Here is a 16253-nt window from a genome sequence, read left to right on the forward strand (position 1 = left end):
GGTGGTAGTATGGAGGAGGTTCCAAGACTTGCTTTCAAAGCCGTTTTATCTAGTTTGGGGATTCGAGGGCGGAGGTGTGTGTGCCTGAGCTCAAGGGCCAGAACTGAGGGAAATCGATGGGGGGGGGGCAGTGCAGACAGTCTGACAGCTTCGCAATCCCTTGAGAGTGATGGAATCTGTACCCCCTCCCCCATCACCATTGTATAGTCTATAATCCAGGAAGCCGTCCCCTCTGAGTGACTTCAGTTCTCCTTTCCTCACTGCCCCCAAGTCTGCCCTTCGCCACCAGTCCCCAGTCCTGGGTCCACAATTGCACCAGCTCCGGCACCCTGCGTCGCTGGCTCGGCTCTCCCCTTCGCCATCCTCGCTCCCAGCGGACTGAGGGGCGGCGCGGGCCCTTTAAGAACAGCGGGACCCGGGAGCAGCAGCGGAGCAGAGCGCAGTCGCCCGGCTGGTTCGGGAGGACACAGCGCTGAGGGGCTCAGGGAACCGGGTGTGCGCGGCCGAGCGGAGTAGGGGCGCACCGCAATCACCCCTTCCCAACCTAGTCATCTCTCCTCCGACTTGAGGCCCGGGCCCTCCCCTGTCGCCTGCCCCGCCCCGGCCCCGCCCCGGCCCGGCCGCCGGGACCGGGAGCCGGGACGCCGGTGCCGCAGCCTGAGGCAGGTAAGGAGGGCCCAAAGTCTCCATCCTTGGCCCGTGGCCGCGCTAAGCATCCCGGCTCCAAATCGGCCCGGGAGCGCGTCAAGGTGACCAGGCACGCGGGAGGTGAGAGGAAGTGAGCCCGCCTTGAGGGGCTTAATTGGCAGTGGGGGTTTTGAGTCCGGGTGGTGCGCCGATCTTTGGGGAGAGCCCAGGTCCCGCGGACCCAGGGGCGCCGGCGGGAGGGGCCGGCCGGGGCGTATCTCCTAGGGATGGGGAGGGGGACGCAGCGGGAGGCTCAGAGCCTGCTCTTCCACCGCCTTTGCCTGGTCCACCCTGCGCTCACCCTGCTACCCTGACCTCCCAGCAGGCAACCTCCGTCGGCCACCCCTTCTTTTTTCCCCTCCCCCATCTAGTCCCCAGGGGCTGCTGGCCTGCGGGGTAAGGAGATTAGAGCCTCGGTGGGGAGGAGGGAGCGGGCGAGGGCTTTGAGGGACCGGGCTGGGGCCAGGCTGGGGCTGGGGCTGCCCGGGACCGAGGAGAGGTGTGGACTGAACGTTGCTGCGCGGGAGTAGTGGTCGGCGGAGGGCAGGTGCTCCGGCGGTGGGCTGTAGGATGCTCCCAGTAGCCGATCTACCCCGAGGAGGCGGGGACTGGGGGCGAGGGCAGCATTAGAAAGCAAGGGCGCTTTGAGCCAGGGATCGAGGTCTGCCCGAAACTGAGCAGGCCCTCTTTCTGCAGGCCGGCGGCGGCGGCGGCGGCGGCGGCGTGATGGCGGAGAAGGCGCTGGAGGCTGTGGGCTGTGGACTAGGACCTGGGGCTGTGGCCATGGCCGTGGCGCTGGAGGATGGGGCGGAGCCCCCAATGCTGACCACGCACCTCAAGAAGGTGGAGAACCACATCACCGAAGCCCAGCGCTTCTCCCACCTACCCAAGCGCTCAGCCGTGGACATTGAGTTCGTGGAGCTCTCCTATTCCGTGAGGGAGGGGCCCTGCTGGCGCAAACGGGGTAAGGGAGCAGCTGGTGGAGAGCATTGGGCCCCCAGGAGCTGCCCCTTTGGGAGCCGGAGGCCTGGGTGTCCCCGTTCTGCAAATTCTGCAGGATGGGGCCCACTAAAATGACCCCTCACTCACTGTGGGCACAGCTGAGGTGCCACGGTCTGCACCGCCCCTACACCTGTAAGCACTATGGGACACTAGATTCAATGGGTTATTGAAACTTTCCTCTTCTAAGTTGACACTATCACCTCTGGTCCTTGAGGAGTTTTCCTTCTTCCTTCCAGGGTAGACTCCTGTCTTTGAGGGCTGGCATGGAATGTGGGGGCTGTGTTGTGGGGGTTGTCCCCAGCGGTGAGCAAAAATCCTTGTACCTGTAGAGCGCTGCTGATTTTCAAAGATGTTCTCATGCCTGTCTTACTTCATTCTTGCCAAAGAACTCCAAGGCAGGGAGGGTGAAGGTTTAGCAGGGTAGATGACATCCCTCTGTTACTAATAAGGAAACTGAGGTCCAGAAAAGTTGAGCAACTTGACAAATGTCACACATCTAGTAAGTGGCAGTGCTGGGACCAGAAGCCAGGTTTTCCAGCTCTCCGTGATTCTTTTCTCTCTCATAATTTCCCTGGTACAGCATTCCCCATCTCCTCCACATTTCTCACCTCAGAACGGGTGGGTAAGGTCTGGCTGGGGCTCTGAGTTCCTTTGAACCCTGCCCATCGCCCGCATCCCTTACATTTTTTGCCAACCCCACCACAAGCGCCTGCCCTAAGCAGGTTGAGCTGGGAATATAGAAGCTGGGTTTTTTCCCAGAGCCTGGGTGTGGGTCAGGGGTGGAGCTGGGACATTGTTCTCTGAGGTTTAAGAGATGTTTAGGGTGCTTCAGAGCAGGGCTGAGCCTGAACTGTCTCTGCAGTCCCTACTCCTGGTCCCATAAGTGGCCAAAAAGGTCACAGGGCCTAAGCCAATAGAAACAGAGGCATCTGGGCTCCCCGCTCAGCCTCCTATCCCTAAGCAGCCTCTTGGCCCCAAAACTGGCTCTGGGCAAAATGAGAAGAGAGCTATTATTTCCTTAGCCCTCTCATGTCCTCACAGTTCTAAGGAGAAATGCAAACACAAAAGAAATGTGACTCGATGGACCAGCTGTCTGGTTGCTTCAACCCACCAGCCACAAATGAACACCCATGGCTGTGTCCTTGTCTCTTTTGCCCTTGCCAGCCCCCCCATCCTGCTCTACTGTCTATTTTGGCATTTTTTTCCATCCCTTGCCCCTTTCTCTGCCCTCTGTCCTCCTCTCTCTGACTTCTTTTTTCACTGGACTCCCCCTCCTTTTCTCTGGAAGATGGAAAGCAGTTAGAGGTGGGCAGAGAGGTGAAAGGGCAAAAGGTGTGGAGAGAGGGAGATTTCTGTCTTTCCCAGGTAAGAATTTGTCACCTGCCTCTCCTCATTATATATGACATTTCTTGACTTTCAATTCAAAACATTTTTCTATTAATTATTTTTAATTATCTCACTTACTAGTCACAACAACCTTATTATGTCCTTGGGAGGAGATAATACTACCCTTTTTTTTCCGGGGGGGGCGCACCCATGGCATATGGAAATTCCCAGGCTAGGGGTCGAATTGAAGCTGCAGCTGCCAACCTACACCACAGCCACAGCAACACAGGCTCTGAGCCGAGCCTGCGACCTACACCACAGCTCACGGAAACACCGGATCCTTAACCTGCTGAGTGGGGCCAGGGATCGAACCCTCATCCTCATGTTTACTAGTAGAGTTTGTTACCACTGAGCCACAGTGGGAACTCCCTATCCTTCATTTACAGATGAGGAAGTGGAGGCCCTGAAAGACTGACTTAATAAAATCGCAAAGAGAGTTACTGACTGAGGCAGAACTAGAACTCTGGTGGGTCTCCATCCTGAAGGCCTGGCGGTCCCCTTCCATGCTGAGCCATTGTGGTCCAGCAGGAGTCCAAAGGTATGGGTTCCTAGCCACTTGTGAACTGAGTGACCTTGGGCAGGCTGCTTACCCTCTCTTGGCCTCACTTTCCTCATCTGTAAGCAGGGAGGATAAGAGCACCCGCCACACAGGCTTGTTGTGCAGCTCAGCTGAGACGTTAGCTGCGAAAATGCTCTGTGAAAGGCAAGAGTAAGATAATATTTGAATTTGGCATCAGTGTTCAATCCAGTGCTTGGCTGTGATTAAATGAGGGGAAGGTTCATCGTTACCAATTACTTCCCCTGCAGAAGTCATCTCCTATGAGTGTCTCTGAAAGGCATACGCTGGTGTGTACAAGCACACGTCTTTCTGTGATGATGATTGAGGAAGAGGGCTGGAATCCATGACTTCCCCTCTTCCAGTAAAGAACTTGCTGTGTGACCTTGAGTGAGTCACTGGATGTCTCTGGGCCCCAATTGCCTCATCCATGTTGCTATAGCAGAGATTTTGGCAATGAACTTTGTAAACTGGAAAGCACCATCTAGGCAGTTGGTGTGATCAGGCTCTTTCAGTGGGCAGCAGCTGGTCCCCTCTCTGACCGGATGTGTCCAGAGGGACAGCTTGGTGCTGTGGAGGGAGGGTGAAAATCGCATCCCTCACTGCCTCTGCTAAGGAGGAAGAGTGGAGAGGGAATTGGGCTCTGTAGGGGTCAGAGGAGGGTAGTAGTGAGCAAAGTACATGCTTGGGGATTGGTGTTGCTTGTGCAGCTGGCAAGGCCAACCTCCTCCGCTTTATCTTTCCTCTCCACCCCTGTGTCTCACCAGTTGAGTCCATGAAGTCTTTGCCCTCTGCTCCCTAGATTCTATTACATAAACTCTTATATAGCAGAGCTCTTCCTCCCAAAGCCTGGAGAGCCTCTGCCTTCTCTTTCCATTTTGAAATGCTGCTCATCCTTCAAGACTTAGCTCAATGCCACCTCTTCCATGAAGCCCTTTCTGATTTTCCCCTTGCCCTTCCACCTTCATCAATTCCATTTTTTTTCTTTTTTATTACTCAATGAATTTTATTACATTTAAAGTTGTACAACGATCATCACAACCAAATTTTATAGCATTTCCATCCCAAATCCTCAGTGCACCCCCCCACCCCCCAACTTCTCTCCTTTGGAAACCATAAGTTTTTCAAAGTCTGTGAGTCAGTATCTGTTCTGCAAAGTTCATTGTGTCCTTTTTTTAGATTCCACATGTAAGTGATGGCATTTGTTATTGGTGTCTCATTGTCTGACTGACTTCACTTAGCATGATAATTTCTAGGTCCATCCATGTTGCTAAAAATGCCGTTATTTTGTTCCTTTTAATAGCTGAGTAATATTTCATTGTGTATAATGTACCACATCTTCTTGATCTACTCCTCTGTCGATGGACACTTAGGTTGTTTCGATGTCTTGGCTATTGCAAATAGTGCTGCAGCGAACACTGGAGTACATGTGTCTTTGCGAGTCATGGTTTTCTCTGGATAGATGCCCAGGAGTGGGATTGCTGGATCAAATGGTAGTTCTAGTTTTAGTTTTCTGAGGAATCTCCATACAGTTTTCCACAGTGGTTGCACTAATTTACAATCCCACCAACAGTGTAATAGGGTCCTTTTTCTCCACACCCTCTCCAGCACTTATTTTTTTGTAGACTTTTTGATGACGGCCATTCTGGCCGGTGTAAGGTGGTATCTCATAGTGGTTTTTTGTTGTTGTTGTTGCTGTTGTTGTTGTTGTTGTTCTTGCTATTTCTTAGGCCGCTCTCGTGGCATATGGAGGTTCCCAGGCTAGGGGTTGAATCGGAGCTGTAGCCACCAGCCTACGCCAGAGCCACAGCAACGTGGGATCCGAGCCGCGTCTGCAACCTACACCACAGCTCACAGCAACGCCGGATGGTTAACCCACTGAGCAAGGGCAGGGACTGAACCCGCAATCTCATGGTTCCTAGTCAGATTCGTTAACCACTGCGCCACGACGGGAACTCCTCATAGTGGTTTTGATTTGCGTTTCTCTAATCATCAATTCCATTTTCTGCATTTTCACTGCACATGATTTATACTTCTGTTATAAATCCTTGCTTTATCTTTCTTCAGATCCATAGATATTTTCTTTCTTTTTGTTTTTAAACTCTTTTTTTGGCTGCACCCATGGCATGTGGAAGTTCCCAGGCCAGGGATCAGACCCATGCCACAGCAGGGACTCCAGCTGTAGCAGGGACAATGCCAAATCCTTAACCTACTGCGCCACAGGGAACTTCCAAGATGTTTACTTATCAATCTTTTTTTTACCTAGACTACCACTTTCTGGAATGCAGGAACTATGCCTTCCGTATTTTTTTGGTCCAGTGTCTGGTACAGAGCTTGGAATGTAGTATATATCAATAAGCATTTTTAAAATGGAATCGATAATAAAATGTCACTTGTTCTTAATGTGCTCTATGTGCCAAGCACTGTGTCATATGCTTTACATATATTATCTCGTTGAATCTTTATAGCAACCCCATGAGATAGGTACTATCATCCTCATTTTACAGATGAGGGACCTGGAGCTCAGAGAGGTTAAGCAACTTGCCTGAGGTCACAGCTGGTAAGTGTGGAGCCAGAATTTGAACATAGATCCACTTGACTCCAAACCTGTACTCTTAATGCATATGCTGCCTCCCAGTGAGTGAACGAAAGGTGAGATTTTACTGGGCCATGTTAGGGGCTGCAGAGACAAGCCTGGTGGGCAGAGAGAGTACAACCGAAGAAAGCTTTTTCGGAATGAGGCCAAGGCTCTGAGAACACATACTCTTAGAACAAACACTTATTGAGCATCTAGCACATGCCAGCCAGTCTGCTAAGGTTACAAAGATGAGTAAGACACAGACCCTGCCTCCAAGAAGCTGAGTGACTAAGAGGCTGGGGGAGGGGGCAAGGGGCAGGCACATCAAGTAACAAACACGCTGGCACATGAGAAGTGCTCTGGGGACGCAGAGGACCGTCAGCCAGCTCGGGCTGGATCATCGGGACGGTCTTCCTGGAGGGGGTGCGGGAGCATTTGCAGATGAGGAGCAGGGTCTCCTATAACCTCGATCCCCTTTTCAGGCCCATCCATGAGTTATGGGGGTTTTCCCAGGGCCTTCAGAGAGCAATGTCATCTTGAGTACTTTGGCTTTCATGGTGGTTGTTTCTAGGGGAACAGGCTGAGAGGGTATAGGTGATTGTGGGGGCTCTGAAGGTCCCTCCTCCATCCTAACCCACTCACACTGACGAGGGACCGCCTAGTTCATTGATAGCCCTGGCTGCTCCTAAGAGTGTGGGTGCTTCTGCTCGCTGCAGCCCTGATCAAAAGCCTCCTCCCTCCCTCACAACAGGTTATAAGACCCTCCTTAAGTGCCTATCAGGGAAATTCTGCCGCCGAGAGCTGATTGGCATCATGGGCCCCTCAGGGGCTGGCAAGTCCACATTCATGAACATCCTGGCAGGATACAGGTGAGGACAAGGCTGGGGTGGAATGGGGGCAGGACCCAGGAAGAGGGGGTCCCCTGGGGACCACAGAAAATGTTCTGAAATGTCTTTGACCCCCATCCCCAACCAATGTTATGCAGGGAGTCTGGAATGAAGGGGCAGATCCTGGTCAATGGGAGGCCACGGGAACTGAGGACCTTCCGCAAGATGTCCTGTTACATCATGCAGGATGATATGCTGCTGCCACATCTCACGGTGCTGGAAGCCATGATGGTGAGGGCTGGGTGGCCTCCTCCCTGTCCCCTCTTTAGTCTGCGGTCCCTGTCTTTCCTTTCCATTGGCTAAGCAGTGGAGGCAGTGCCCCTGTCACACATATCTGATCCGCCTCCTCTCTGGGCCCAGGTCTCTGCTAACCTGAAGCTGAGTGAGAAGAAGGAGGTGAAGAAGGAGCTGGTGAGTGGGGGAGGGGAGGGGGGAACAGGACAGCTGCCCTTTTTGGTGCTGCTGAGTTCTGGGGCCCCAGAGTTGGGTGGTGGGAGAGGAGCAGTCAAAGCTGGGACATTGAGCTTAAAGAGATGCTTATTTAAGTTGGGGTGAGGTGGAGTTTCCATTGTAGGGCAGTGGGTTAAGAACCGGACTAGTATTCGTGAAGATTCAGGTTCCATTCCTGGCCTTGCTCAGTGGGTTAAGGATCCATCATTGCCATGAGCTGTGGCATAGGTTGCAGACTCTGCCCAGATCTGGCATTGCTGTGGCTGTGGTGTAGGTTGGCAGCTGCCGCTCCGATTCCATCCCTAGCCTGGGAACTTCCATATGCCACAGGTGCAGCCCTAAAAAGAAAAGAAAAGAAAAGGAAAAAAAACTGGGGTGGGGGAGTTCCCTGGTGGCCTATCTGTTAAGGATCTGGCATCATCACTGCTGTGGCTCAGGTCACTGCTGTGGAGTGGTTTCAATCTCTGGCCTGGGAACTTTTGCATGTCACAGGCGTGGCCAAAATAAATAAAATAAATTGGGGGGGGGGCTGGGGGAAAACAGAGACTCTGAAGCTGACCTGGGGTGGGGGTGGGGGGGCTGGGCCAGGTGACGGAGATCCTGACAGCACTGGGCCTGATGTCCTGCTCCCACACGAGGACAGCCCTACTCTCCGGTGGGCAGAGGAAGCGCCTGGCCATCGCCCTGGAGCTGGTCAACAACCCGCCTGTCATGTTCTTTGACGAGCCCACCAGGTAGTTCCCCCCTCCTCCCCCACCGGGATGCCTCCTCCCCTCAGCCCAGAGTCAGGGCTGGAGGCTGCACCTGCTACACTGCTGGAGACCAGAGCATGTGTTTGCAGACTCCTGGAGCCAGAGAAGGGCTCCATTCCTGCCAATCCTGTTGCCGTAGCGGCCCCATCCTTCACTCAAGCAGAAATCCTGATGTCCTCCTGAAGCTGCCCGCTCCTCTCCACCACCCGCCCCAACAGTCAATCAGTCACCACGTCCTGCTGAGTCTACCTTCTTTTTCCATCTCTCCGATTCGCCCCACCCCCACACTTAGCTCCAGTGCTTAAATTCAGGACATCATCAACTCTTGCCTGCATCTCAGCAACAGACTCCTGTCTCCTCTTCTCCAGGCTCTCCCAGCCCATCCTTCCTCCAAACTGCACCCGGGGTGAACTTTCTAAAAGGCAAATCTGGCAATACTCACTCCCTTGCTTAAAAACATGCAGTGATTGGAAGTTCTCATGTGGCGCAATGGGTTAAGGATCTGGTGTTGCCACAGCTGTGGTGCAGGCTGCAACTGCGGCATAGGTTCAATCCCTGGCCCAGGGACTTCCACATGCTGCAGATGCAGCCAACCCCCCTGCCCCAAAACATACAGCGATTCCCATTTGCCCTCAGAATAAGGTCAGAGGACTTACAAGGTCCTGGTCTGAACCTATTTCTCTGGCTTCACATCTTGCGTCACGCTGTCTTGTATTTTATGCTCTAATAATGTTGAATGGCTTATAATTCTCTCAGTCAAGCCATGTGTTTCATGCCTCTGAGCTTTGCACATGCTGTGTCTTCTGCCTGGAATGCCCTTCACCACCACACCGGCCCTTCCTCTCTCACCTGGCTTAGCTCTTTCTTCTTCCAGACTCACTAAGGGACCGTCTCTGTCTACCCTCCAACACCTTTGTACAGCACAGCTGAATCCCCAGTTCTCCTCACGTTTCTACAGCACATCCCACATTATCTCAAATGATCTGTGCATTTCTCTCTCTTCCTCCAGAGTCTATGTTGTATTTATCCTTGTTATCCTAGTGCCTGGCATCCAACAGGTGCTTAATATATGCTTGTTAGACTGAACAGTTCTCTGGGCTTCTTGGTACCTCCAAATGCCTGAATCATACAGTGTGGATGGATTATAGGAATGGCCAGGGCAGCCCCCTTCCTGGCAGCTCCCTCCCCTCAAAGCAGCTGCCCCGGAGTTCCCCTGTTCTGGCACAACAGAACCGAATCCGACTAGGAACCAGGAGGTTGGGGGTTCAATCCCTGGCCTGGCTCAGTGGGTTAAGGATCTGGTGTTGCTGTGAGCTATGGTGTAGGTCGCAGATGTGGCTTGGATCCTGCGTTGCTATGGCTGCGGCGTAGGCTGGAAGTTGTAGCTCTGATTTGACCCCTAGCCTGGGAACCTACATATGCTGTGGGTGCAGCCCTAAAAAGCAAAAAAAAAAAAAAAAAAAAAAAAGAAAGAAAGAAAAAGGCAGCTGCCTCACCAACACTCCCTTCCCTTGGTTCTGCCCACCTTATTCTGCCCCCTGCTGGTCTCTCTCTGGACAGTGGTCTGGACAGCGCCTCCTGTTTCCAAGTGGTGTCCCTCATGAAGTCGCTGGCCCAGGGGGGCCGTACCATCATTTGCACCATCCACCAGCCCAGTGCCAAGCTCTTTGAGATGTTTGACAAGGTGAGGGTCTCTGGGTCTCAAAGGTGACTGGCCTGCGATGGGGAGGGGGGTCAGTAGAGGGTTGGTGGGACCAGCCTGACCCGCTTGCCGCCTGGCATGTTTTCCTCGCCCCTCTCTTCCCGCCTCAGCTCTACATCCTGAGCCAGGGTCAGTGCATCTTCAAGGGCGTGGTCACCAACCTCATCCCCTACCTGAAGGGGCTCGGCTTGCACTGCCCCACCTACCACAACCCTGCTGACTTCAGTGAGTGGGGACCTGTTGGTAGGGGCTGGGATATGATGGTGGGTCCAACCTGAGGTTCCGATCGAGCACTTGGGCCTCCCGGGGAACAGAGATGGCACTGTCACCTGCCTTCCCCACCTGCCCAAGGAGGGGCTGGCTTCCCTTGGGAAGCAAGGCTAGCTCTTAGCTGAGCACACCCCTCTGTGTCCCAGTCATCGAGGTGGCCTCTGGAGAGTATGGAGACCTGAACCCCCTGCTGTTCAGGGCTGTGCAGAATGGGCTCTGTGCCATGGCGGAGAAGAAGAGCAGCCCTGAGAAGAATGAGGTCTCTGAGCCCTGTCCCCCTTGCCCTCCGGTGAGTAGGGGTGCAGAGGGCAGAGTGCGGAGAGGGGGAGGGATCAGGACTACTGTTAATGGTGCCACTGCCAAAGGGGCTGTGCCCCGGAGACATCACAGCCACTGGGCACTAGGAAGAAACCCAGGACGTGGAATAGACCTATTAATTAGCTGCGTGACCTTGGGTACGTGACTTAACCTCTCTCTCTCTCTCTTTTTTTTTTTTTTTCTTTTTAGGGCTGCACCTGCAGCAAATGGAAGTTCCCTAGCTAGGGGTCGAATTGGAGCTGCAGCTGCTGGCCTGCATCACAGCCATAGCCACACCAGATCCGAGCCATATCTGCGACCTACACCGCAGCTCATGGCAACACTAGGGATGGAAGCCGCATCCTCATGGATACTGGTTGGATTCTTAACCCGCTGAACCACAATGGGAACGCCTACTTAACCTCTCTGAGCTTCGGCTTTCTTATTCATTCATTTGTTCAGCAAAATTCTTACTGAGCATCTTTAGCATGCTGTCCTCAGTGCCACCTAGAAAGCAAGGCAGAGGTGGTCTCTGGCCTCATAGGCAGTGTGGTTTCCTATCATCTCTAACTTGGAGATGACGATACTTATTTCACAGGGTTATTGAGAGGTCGCATTAGATCTTAGATCTTCCCGCTGTGGCTGGTACTGTTAGTGTTTGTTCCATGCCAGCTCTCGTCCTTAAACGGAGACTAAAACCCTGGAAGACTGGAAGGTCCTGTTGCCATTGTCATCGTTATTATCATTGGTGGTAATGTTATTGTGAAGCTGGTGGCATAAAGGCATTATCCCCTTAGGGTCAATGTTTTCAATTGATTAAAGTGAAGTGGCTGATCTATTAGTAGCCTCCACGATGTCCCTAACTCCCCTTCTGTCTCCTTCCTCCCAAGTTTTTACCCCCTCTTCGTGTCTCTCTCTGATTGTCACTTCGATTCATGCCTCTAGGGTCAGCTTCCAGGTATCCAATTGAAGGGTGGAAAATTCTGGAGGACCCTGGCCCTGGGGATGGGGCTCAGGGATTATCCCACCAACAGAGTTGGGTGTGCCATGGGTGGGTGGGGGAGGCTCACGGGATCCAATTTCCTCTCCCCAGGAAGTGGATCCCATTGAAAGCCACACCTTTGCCACCAGCACCCTCACACAGTTCTGCATCCTCTTCAAGAGGACCTTCTTGTCCATCCTCAGGGACACGGTGAGGCATCAAACTGGGGGAGGGATGGGTGGTGAAGGCCTGGCCTTGTGGTGTGTAGGATCCCAGCCACCAGGATGGCCATGGGGCCCCTCCCTCAGCCCCCCCGCCTCCAGGGCCCCCGTGGGTCCTACCCAAGTGTGGCCTGCCCATCCCTAGCCTGTGTGATCACCCCTCACACAGGTCCTGACCCACCTGCGGTTCGTGTCCCACGTGGTGATCGGCGTGCTCATTGGTCTCCTCTACCTGCACATCGGCGACGATGCCAGCAAGGTCTTTAACAACACCGGCTGCCTCTTCTTCTCCATGCTCTTCCTCATGTTCGCTGCCCTGATGCCAACTGTGCTCACCTGTGAGCTGAGCTCAGCTCCCCTGGGTGCGGGGCGGGGTGCGGTGGGCACAGGGCAGGGCCAGGGTTCCGGACAGCTGTGCCTAATCAGCCTGCGTCCTCAGTCCCCTTAGAGATGGCAGTCTTCATGAGGGAGCATCTCAACTACTGGTACAGCCTCAAAGCGTATTACCTGGCCAAGACCATGGCCGATGTGCCCTTTCAGGTGAGCCCCTTCCTCCCGCCACTTCCCTCCTGTCTTGCATCCTTGCTTGCTTGCCTCTCTCAGCCTTGTCCCCTGCCATCCTTTCCTCGACTTCTATTCACTTAGCAACAGGTGGTGAATACCCACCATGCACCAGGCTCTAGGCCAGGCACGAGCAACAGGGCAAGGAACACGACCGAAGAAGTCTTGACCTGGTGGAACTTAGGACAAACAGAAAATAATGAAAATTATGAGTGACACTGATTTTTTTTTTTTTTTTTTTTGTCTTTTAGCAATTTCTAGGTCCGCTCCCACGGCATATGGAGGTTCCCAGGCTAGGGGTCAAATCTGAGCTGTAGCCACTGGCCTACACCACAGCCATAGCAATGTGGGATCCGAGCCGCATCTGTGACCTACACCACAGCTCACGGCAATGCCAGATCCTTTACCCACTGAGCGAGGCCAAGGGTTGAACCCTCAACTTCATGGTTCCTAGTCAGATTCGTTAACCACTGTACCACGACTGGAGCTCCCCCCTCCACCTTTTTTTTTTTGTCAAGTGACACTCATTCTTATTCAAGGCATCAGAGAATACAGTTGCTGCACCTTGTTAGCTGAGAGACTTTGGGCAAGTCACCTAATCTCTCTTTGCTCCAGTGTCCCCATGCTCCAGTGTCCCATCTACAAAGTGGAATGATGACGGTATCTTCCTTGGGATTGTTCGTGGGAATGAAATGAGTTAATACATGAAAAGTACTTAGGATAGTCCTTGGCGTGTGCTCAAGTGCCCAATAATGTTTGCTGGGTTTGGTTGCTGTTATTGCCACCACCACCCTGTTCTAAGCACCAGGGCCACCAATGATCCACAGAACGTCTCTGAGCAAATTAGAAAAGGCATCCCTTCCTCAGGGCGGAGGCCACATTGTGCCAGGGTGAGAAGAGCACAGCTGGGTTGCCTCTTGATTGAGTGTCCTGTGCAGGGAGTGACCTGCAATACTGTACATGGTAGACTTGGTCTCCGTCCTCCAAGAGGTGGTGGCATCCATGAGGACAAAACGCTTTTATATAGAGAGTTAATTAATTGACAGGATGAGGAATATGCTGGTCCAGATGGGAGGGACCTTAGGAGTTCAGACGATGGAGAAGTCACCATGCCTGAATGGGTCTGAGCAGGCTTGATGGAAGAGGTGAGACTGGAAAATGAATGAAGTTCATAGAGCCAGGGAGGAAGAGGACATGTGTCAAGTTGATGTGACAGCATGAATAGGAACGTGGAGGCAAGACCAGGCCTGGACGCTCTAGCAATGGCTGGTCTAGAGGCTCCTGCCTGGGTGGAGTGGAGGGTCTCCGCCACTGCCCAGCCCCGTGCCCACTCCCCAGGTGGTGTGCCCGGTGGTATACTGCAGCATCGTATACTGGATGACAGGCCAGCCAGCTGAGACCAGCCGCTTCCTGCTCTTCTCAGCCCTGGCCACTGCCACGGCCTTGGTGGCCCAGTCTTTGGGGTTGCTGATCGGAGCCGCCTCCAATTCCCTACAGGTGAGGGGCTAGCAGGTGGGGACCCCATGCTGGGACGGGGACTGGGGGGAGGAAGCAGGGGCTGGCCTAAGGAGTGGATGTGTGGAAAACCCAGGGGTCGCCCCAGTCCTGAGTCTGTCCTGGTCATCCCTGTGACGGACCGGTCACCTTCCCTCCCCTCCAGGTGGCCACCTTTGTGGGTCCAGTTACCGCCATCCCCGTCCTCTTGTTCTCCGGTTTCTTTGTCAGCTTTAAGACCATCCCCACGTACCTGCAATGGAGCTCGTACCTCTCCTATGTCAGGTCAGTGCCCCTTTCCTCACAGTTCCTGCTCCTCCCTGCATTGCCCCAAGGGTGAGAGATTGCACCTGGGCTCTGGCAGTTTGCCCGGGGAGCGGGGACCCTGTGCTCTGTGTCCTGCTCTGATGGCGCTGCTTGCCTAGGTATGGCTTTGAGGGTGTGATTCTGACCATCTATGGCATGGAGCGAGGAGACCTCACCTGCTTGGAGGAACGCTGCCCTTTCCGGGAGCCACAGAGCATCCTCCGAGCGCTGGATGTAGAGGATGCCAAGCTCTACATGGACTTCTTGGTCTTGGGCATCTTCTTCCTGGCCCTGCGGCTGCTGGCATACCTTGTGCTCCGTTACCGGGTCAAGTCGGAGAGATAGAGCTTTGTCCTGGCCTGCGCCCCAGCCCCCGCGGCAGGAAGCCCCCAGCCCCAGCCCTCTGGGACTGTTTTAACCTTGTAGACTTGGGCACTGGTTGCTGGTGCAGCCACCCTCCCCTCTCGATTCTTCTGTAGGCTGGCTGTCGGACTGGGCTGTGTTCCCAGCCTCGGCCCTGGGGGTCGGGGTGCCAGGCCTCTCTGGCCCGCCCAGGCATCTTCCCAAGTTGATGCGGTCCGTAGCTTCCTCCCCCCTCTCCCCAACATCTGCATGTGAAGACCACTAGGAGGCTGCCACCCTCCTTTCTGTCCCTGGCACCCTCCTCTGTTGTCTGCCTGGGAGCCCCAGGCTCTCCAGGCCCCCACTTACAACTGACCAAAGTGGCCCCCTTTGGGGGTCCCCGCCACACAAGTGTTTGTAAACTGGGCTGTTATAAGGTTGGGGTTCCAGGGCTGGGCCCTGGTGGGGTCCCCTGGATGTCCCTTTGGACGTGGGAACGGAGCAGGGATGGACTCTGGAAGTCTCTTCCTCCGCCTCCCTTCTCCTCGCCTCTAGACCCTGGCCAGTTTGGACAATCTCTTGGGACAGAAGCTGGGTTTTCTGTCTGGGTCATCCCTCCCAATCCTGGGGATTGGAGAGGCCTGGCACTACGGGCTGTCCCTGTCCCCATTCCCTGTCACCTCCAGTGGGGGCTGGGCCTGTGGCACCTCTGCAATAATGTCTTTGTTTCTCTCCCACCCGGCCCTGGAACTGGAGAATGCACTTTATTCTGGGAGGGAGTAGGAAAGACCTGAGCCTCCTTTCTCGCTGCTTGAGAGGTCCCGTAGTGCTCCCTCTCCTCTCCTGAGTTACAGGCACATACTTGCGAGCAGGCAATCTCAGCCCTACACACATTCACTGTCCCCCTCTGCCCTGCCAGGGCACAGAGGAAGAGTGATGGTGGTGCGGTGGTGGTGGGTGCTGTGGGGAGGTGGGGTGCCAACTTCCTCCTGGGGATCCTGCTTTGATTCTAAGGATGAGGCTGGTGCTGCCTAGGTGTCCCCAGGATCTGCAGGTGTCTGCCCCCCTCCCCAGTCTTCCCTCCCTCCCAACCCAGGGGTGGCACTGGGCACCAGTTCCCTGGAGGACAGGACCGCACACAAGCACAAGCACGGGCATAAGTTAGACTTGGCCACTGCCACCCTATGGCTCTTCTTTTGTGTGTCAAGCTGGCATTCTCACTCCCCCAGCCCTTCCAAGGCCACTTGCTGCTCATTCAGACTCCCATCCATGTCTCTCCATCTGCTTCCTATCAGCCAAGGTGGGCCTCGGGCATCAGAGCGACACACACACACACACCTAGAAGGTGCCTGGCTTTCCTGGAGGGGGACCCAGGCCCATTCTACTTCTGATTTTCCCCTTCCCCTAGGGCTTTCGTCCCCCCTTTTTCCTGTACACATACCCCTCTACCTTCCCCACCGTGCCACAGAGTCTTCCCATCACACAGAGATGCCAGTTGTATTTGTGGGACTTCACCCATTATTAATAAAACCTATATTTATACAGGCAGCGTGTCAGTGTGTGTGGGTCTGACACCTGGTACCACGGGCCGTGAGGGGCTTTTCAAAACACTTGGCAAGAAGTCTGTGAGCTTTAGGGAAACTGGCAGGGGATGGGAAATTCTAAGTGCATATCTGTCTTACATGATAGCTGTGTCATTCTTCATGTCTTACAAATGCTTCTTCTTCTTTTTTCTTCTTAGGGCCACACCTGCAGCATATGGACGTTCCCAGGCTAGGGA

General features: G+C 54.1%; 1 protein-coding gene across 5 annotated transcripts; it reads left to right on the plus strand.

Moving 5' to 3' along the window:
- Positions 1-460: 460 nt before the first annotated feature.
- Positions 461-16021, plus strand: ABCG4 (ATP binding cassette subfamily G member 4). Of its 5 annotated transcripts, none has more exons than XM_084976337.1 (16): positions 461-569; positions 675-768; positions 1384-1651; positions 6961-7078; positions 7195-7327; positions 7457-7507; positions 8135-8280; positions 9859-9982; positions 10111-10225; positions 10417-10559; positions 11661-11759; positions 11940-12108; positions 12210-12310; positions 13670-13828; positions 13992-14110; positions 14251-16021. In XM_084976337.1, exons 3-16 carry the CDS (start codon positions 1414-1416, stop codon positions 14474-14476), a joined length of 1941 nt encoding a protein of 646 aa, XP_084832463.1. In that variant the 5' UTR covers positions 461-569; positions 675-768; positions 1384-1413; the 3' UTR covers positions 14477-16021. The 5 variants fall into 5 exon arrangements, with proteins under 5 accessions (XP_084832463.1, XP_013834921.1, XP_084832466.1 ...); XM_084976340.1 differs by lacking the exon at positions 461-569 and adding an exon at positions 6139-6191 and having other exon boundaries at positions 628-768; XM_084976339.1 differs by lacking the exons at positions 461-569; positions 675-768 and adding exons at positions 628-666; positions 6139-6191.
- Positions 16022-16253: the final 232 nt, after the last annotated feature.

The sequence above is a fragment of the Sus scrofa genome, chromosome 9 (genome assembly GCF_054392235.1).
Source record: "Sus scrofa isolate SSC_HxYL_T2T_F1_AM1 chromosome 9, Sscrofa_HxYL_maternal_Yorkshire_Landrace_v2.0, whole genome shotgun sequence".
NCBI lineage: Eukaryota > Metazoa > Chordata > Mammalia > Artiodactyla > Suidae > Sus > Sus scrofa.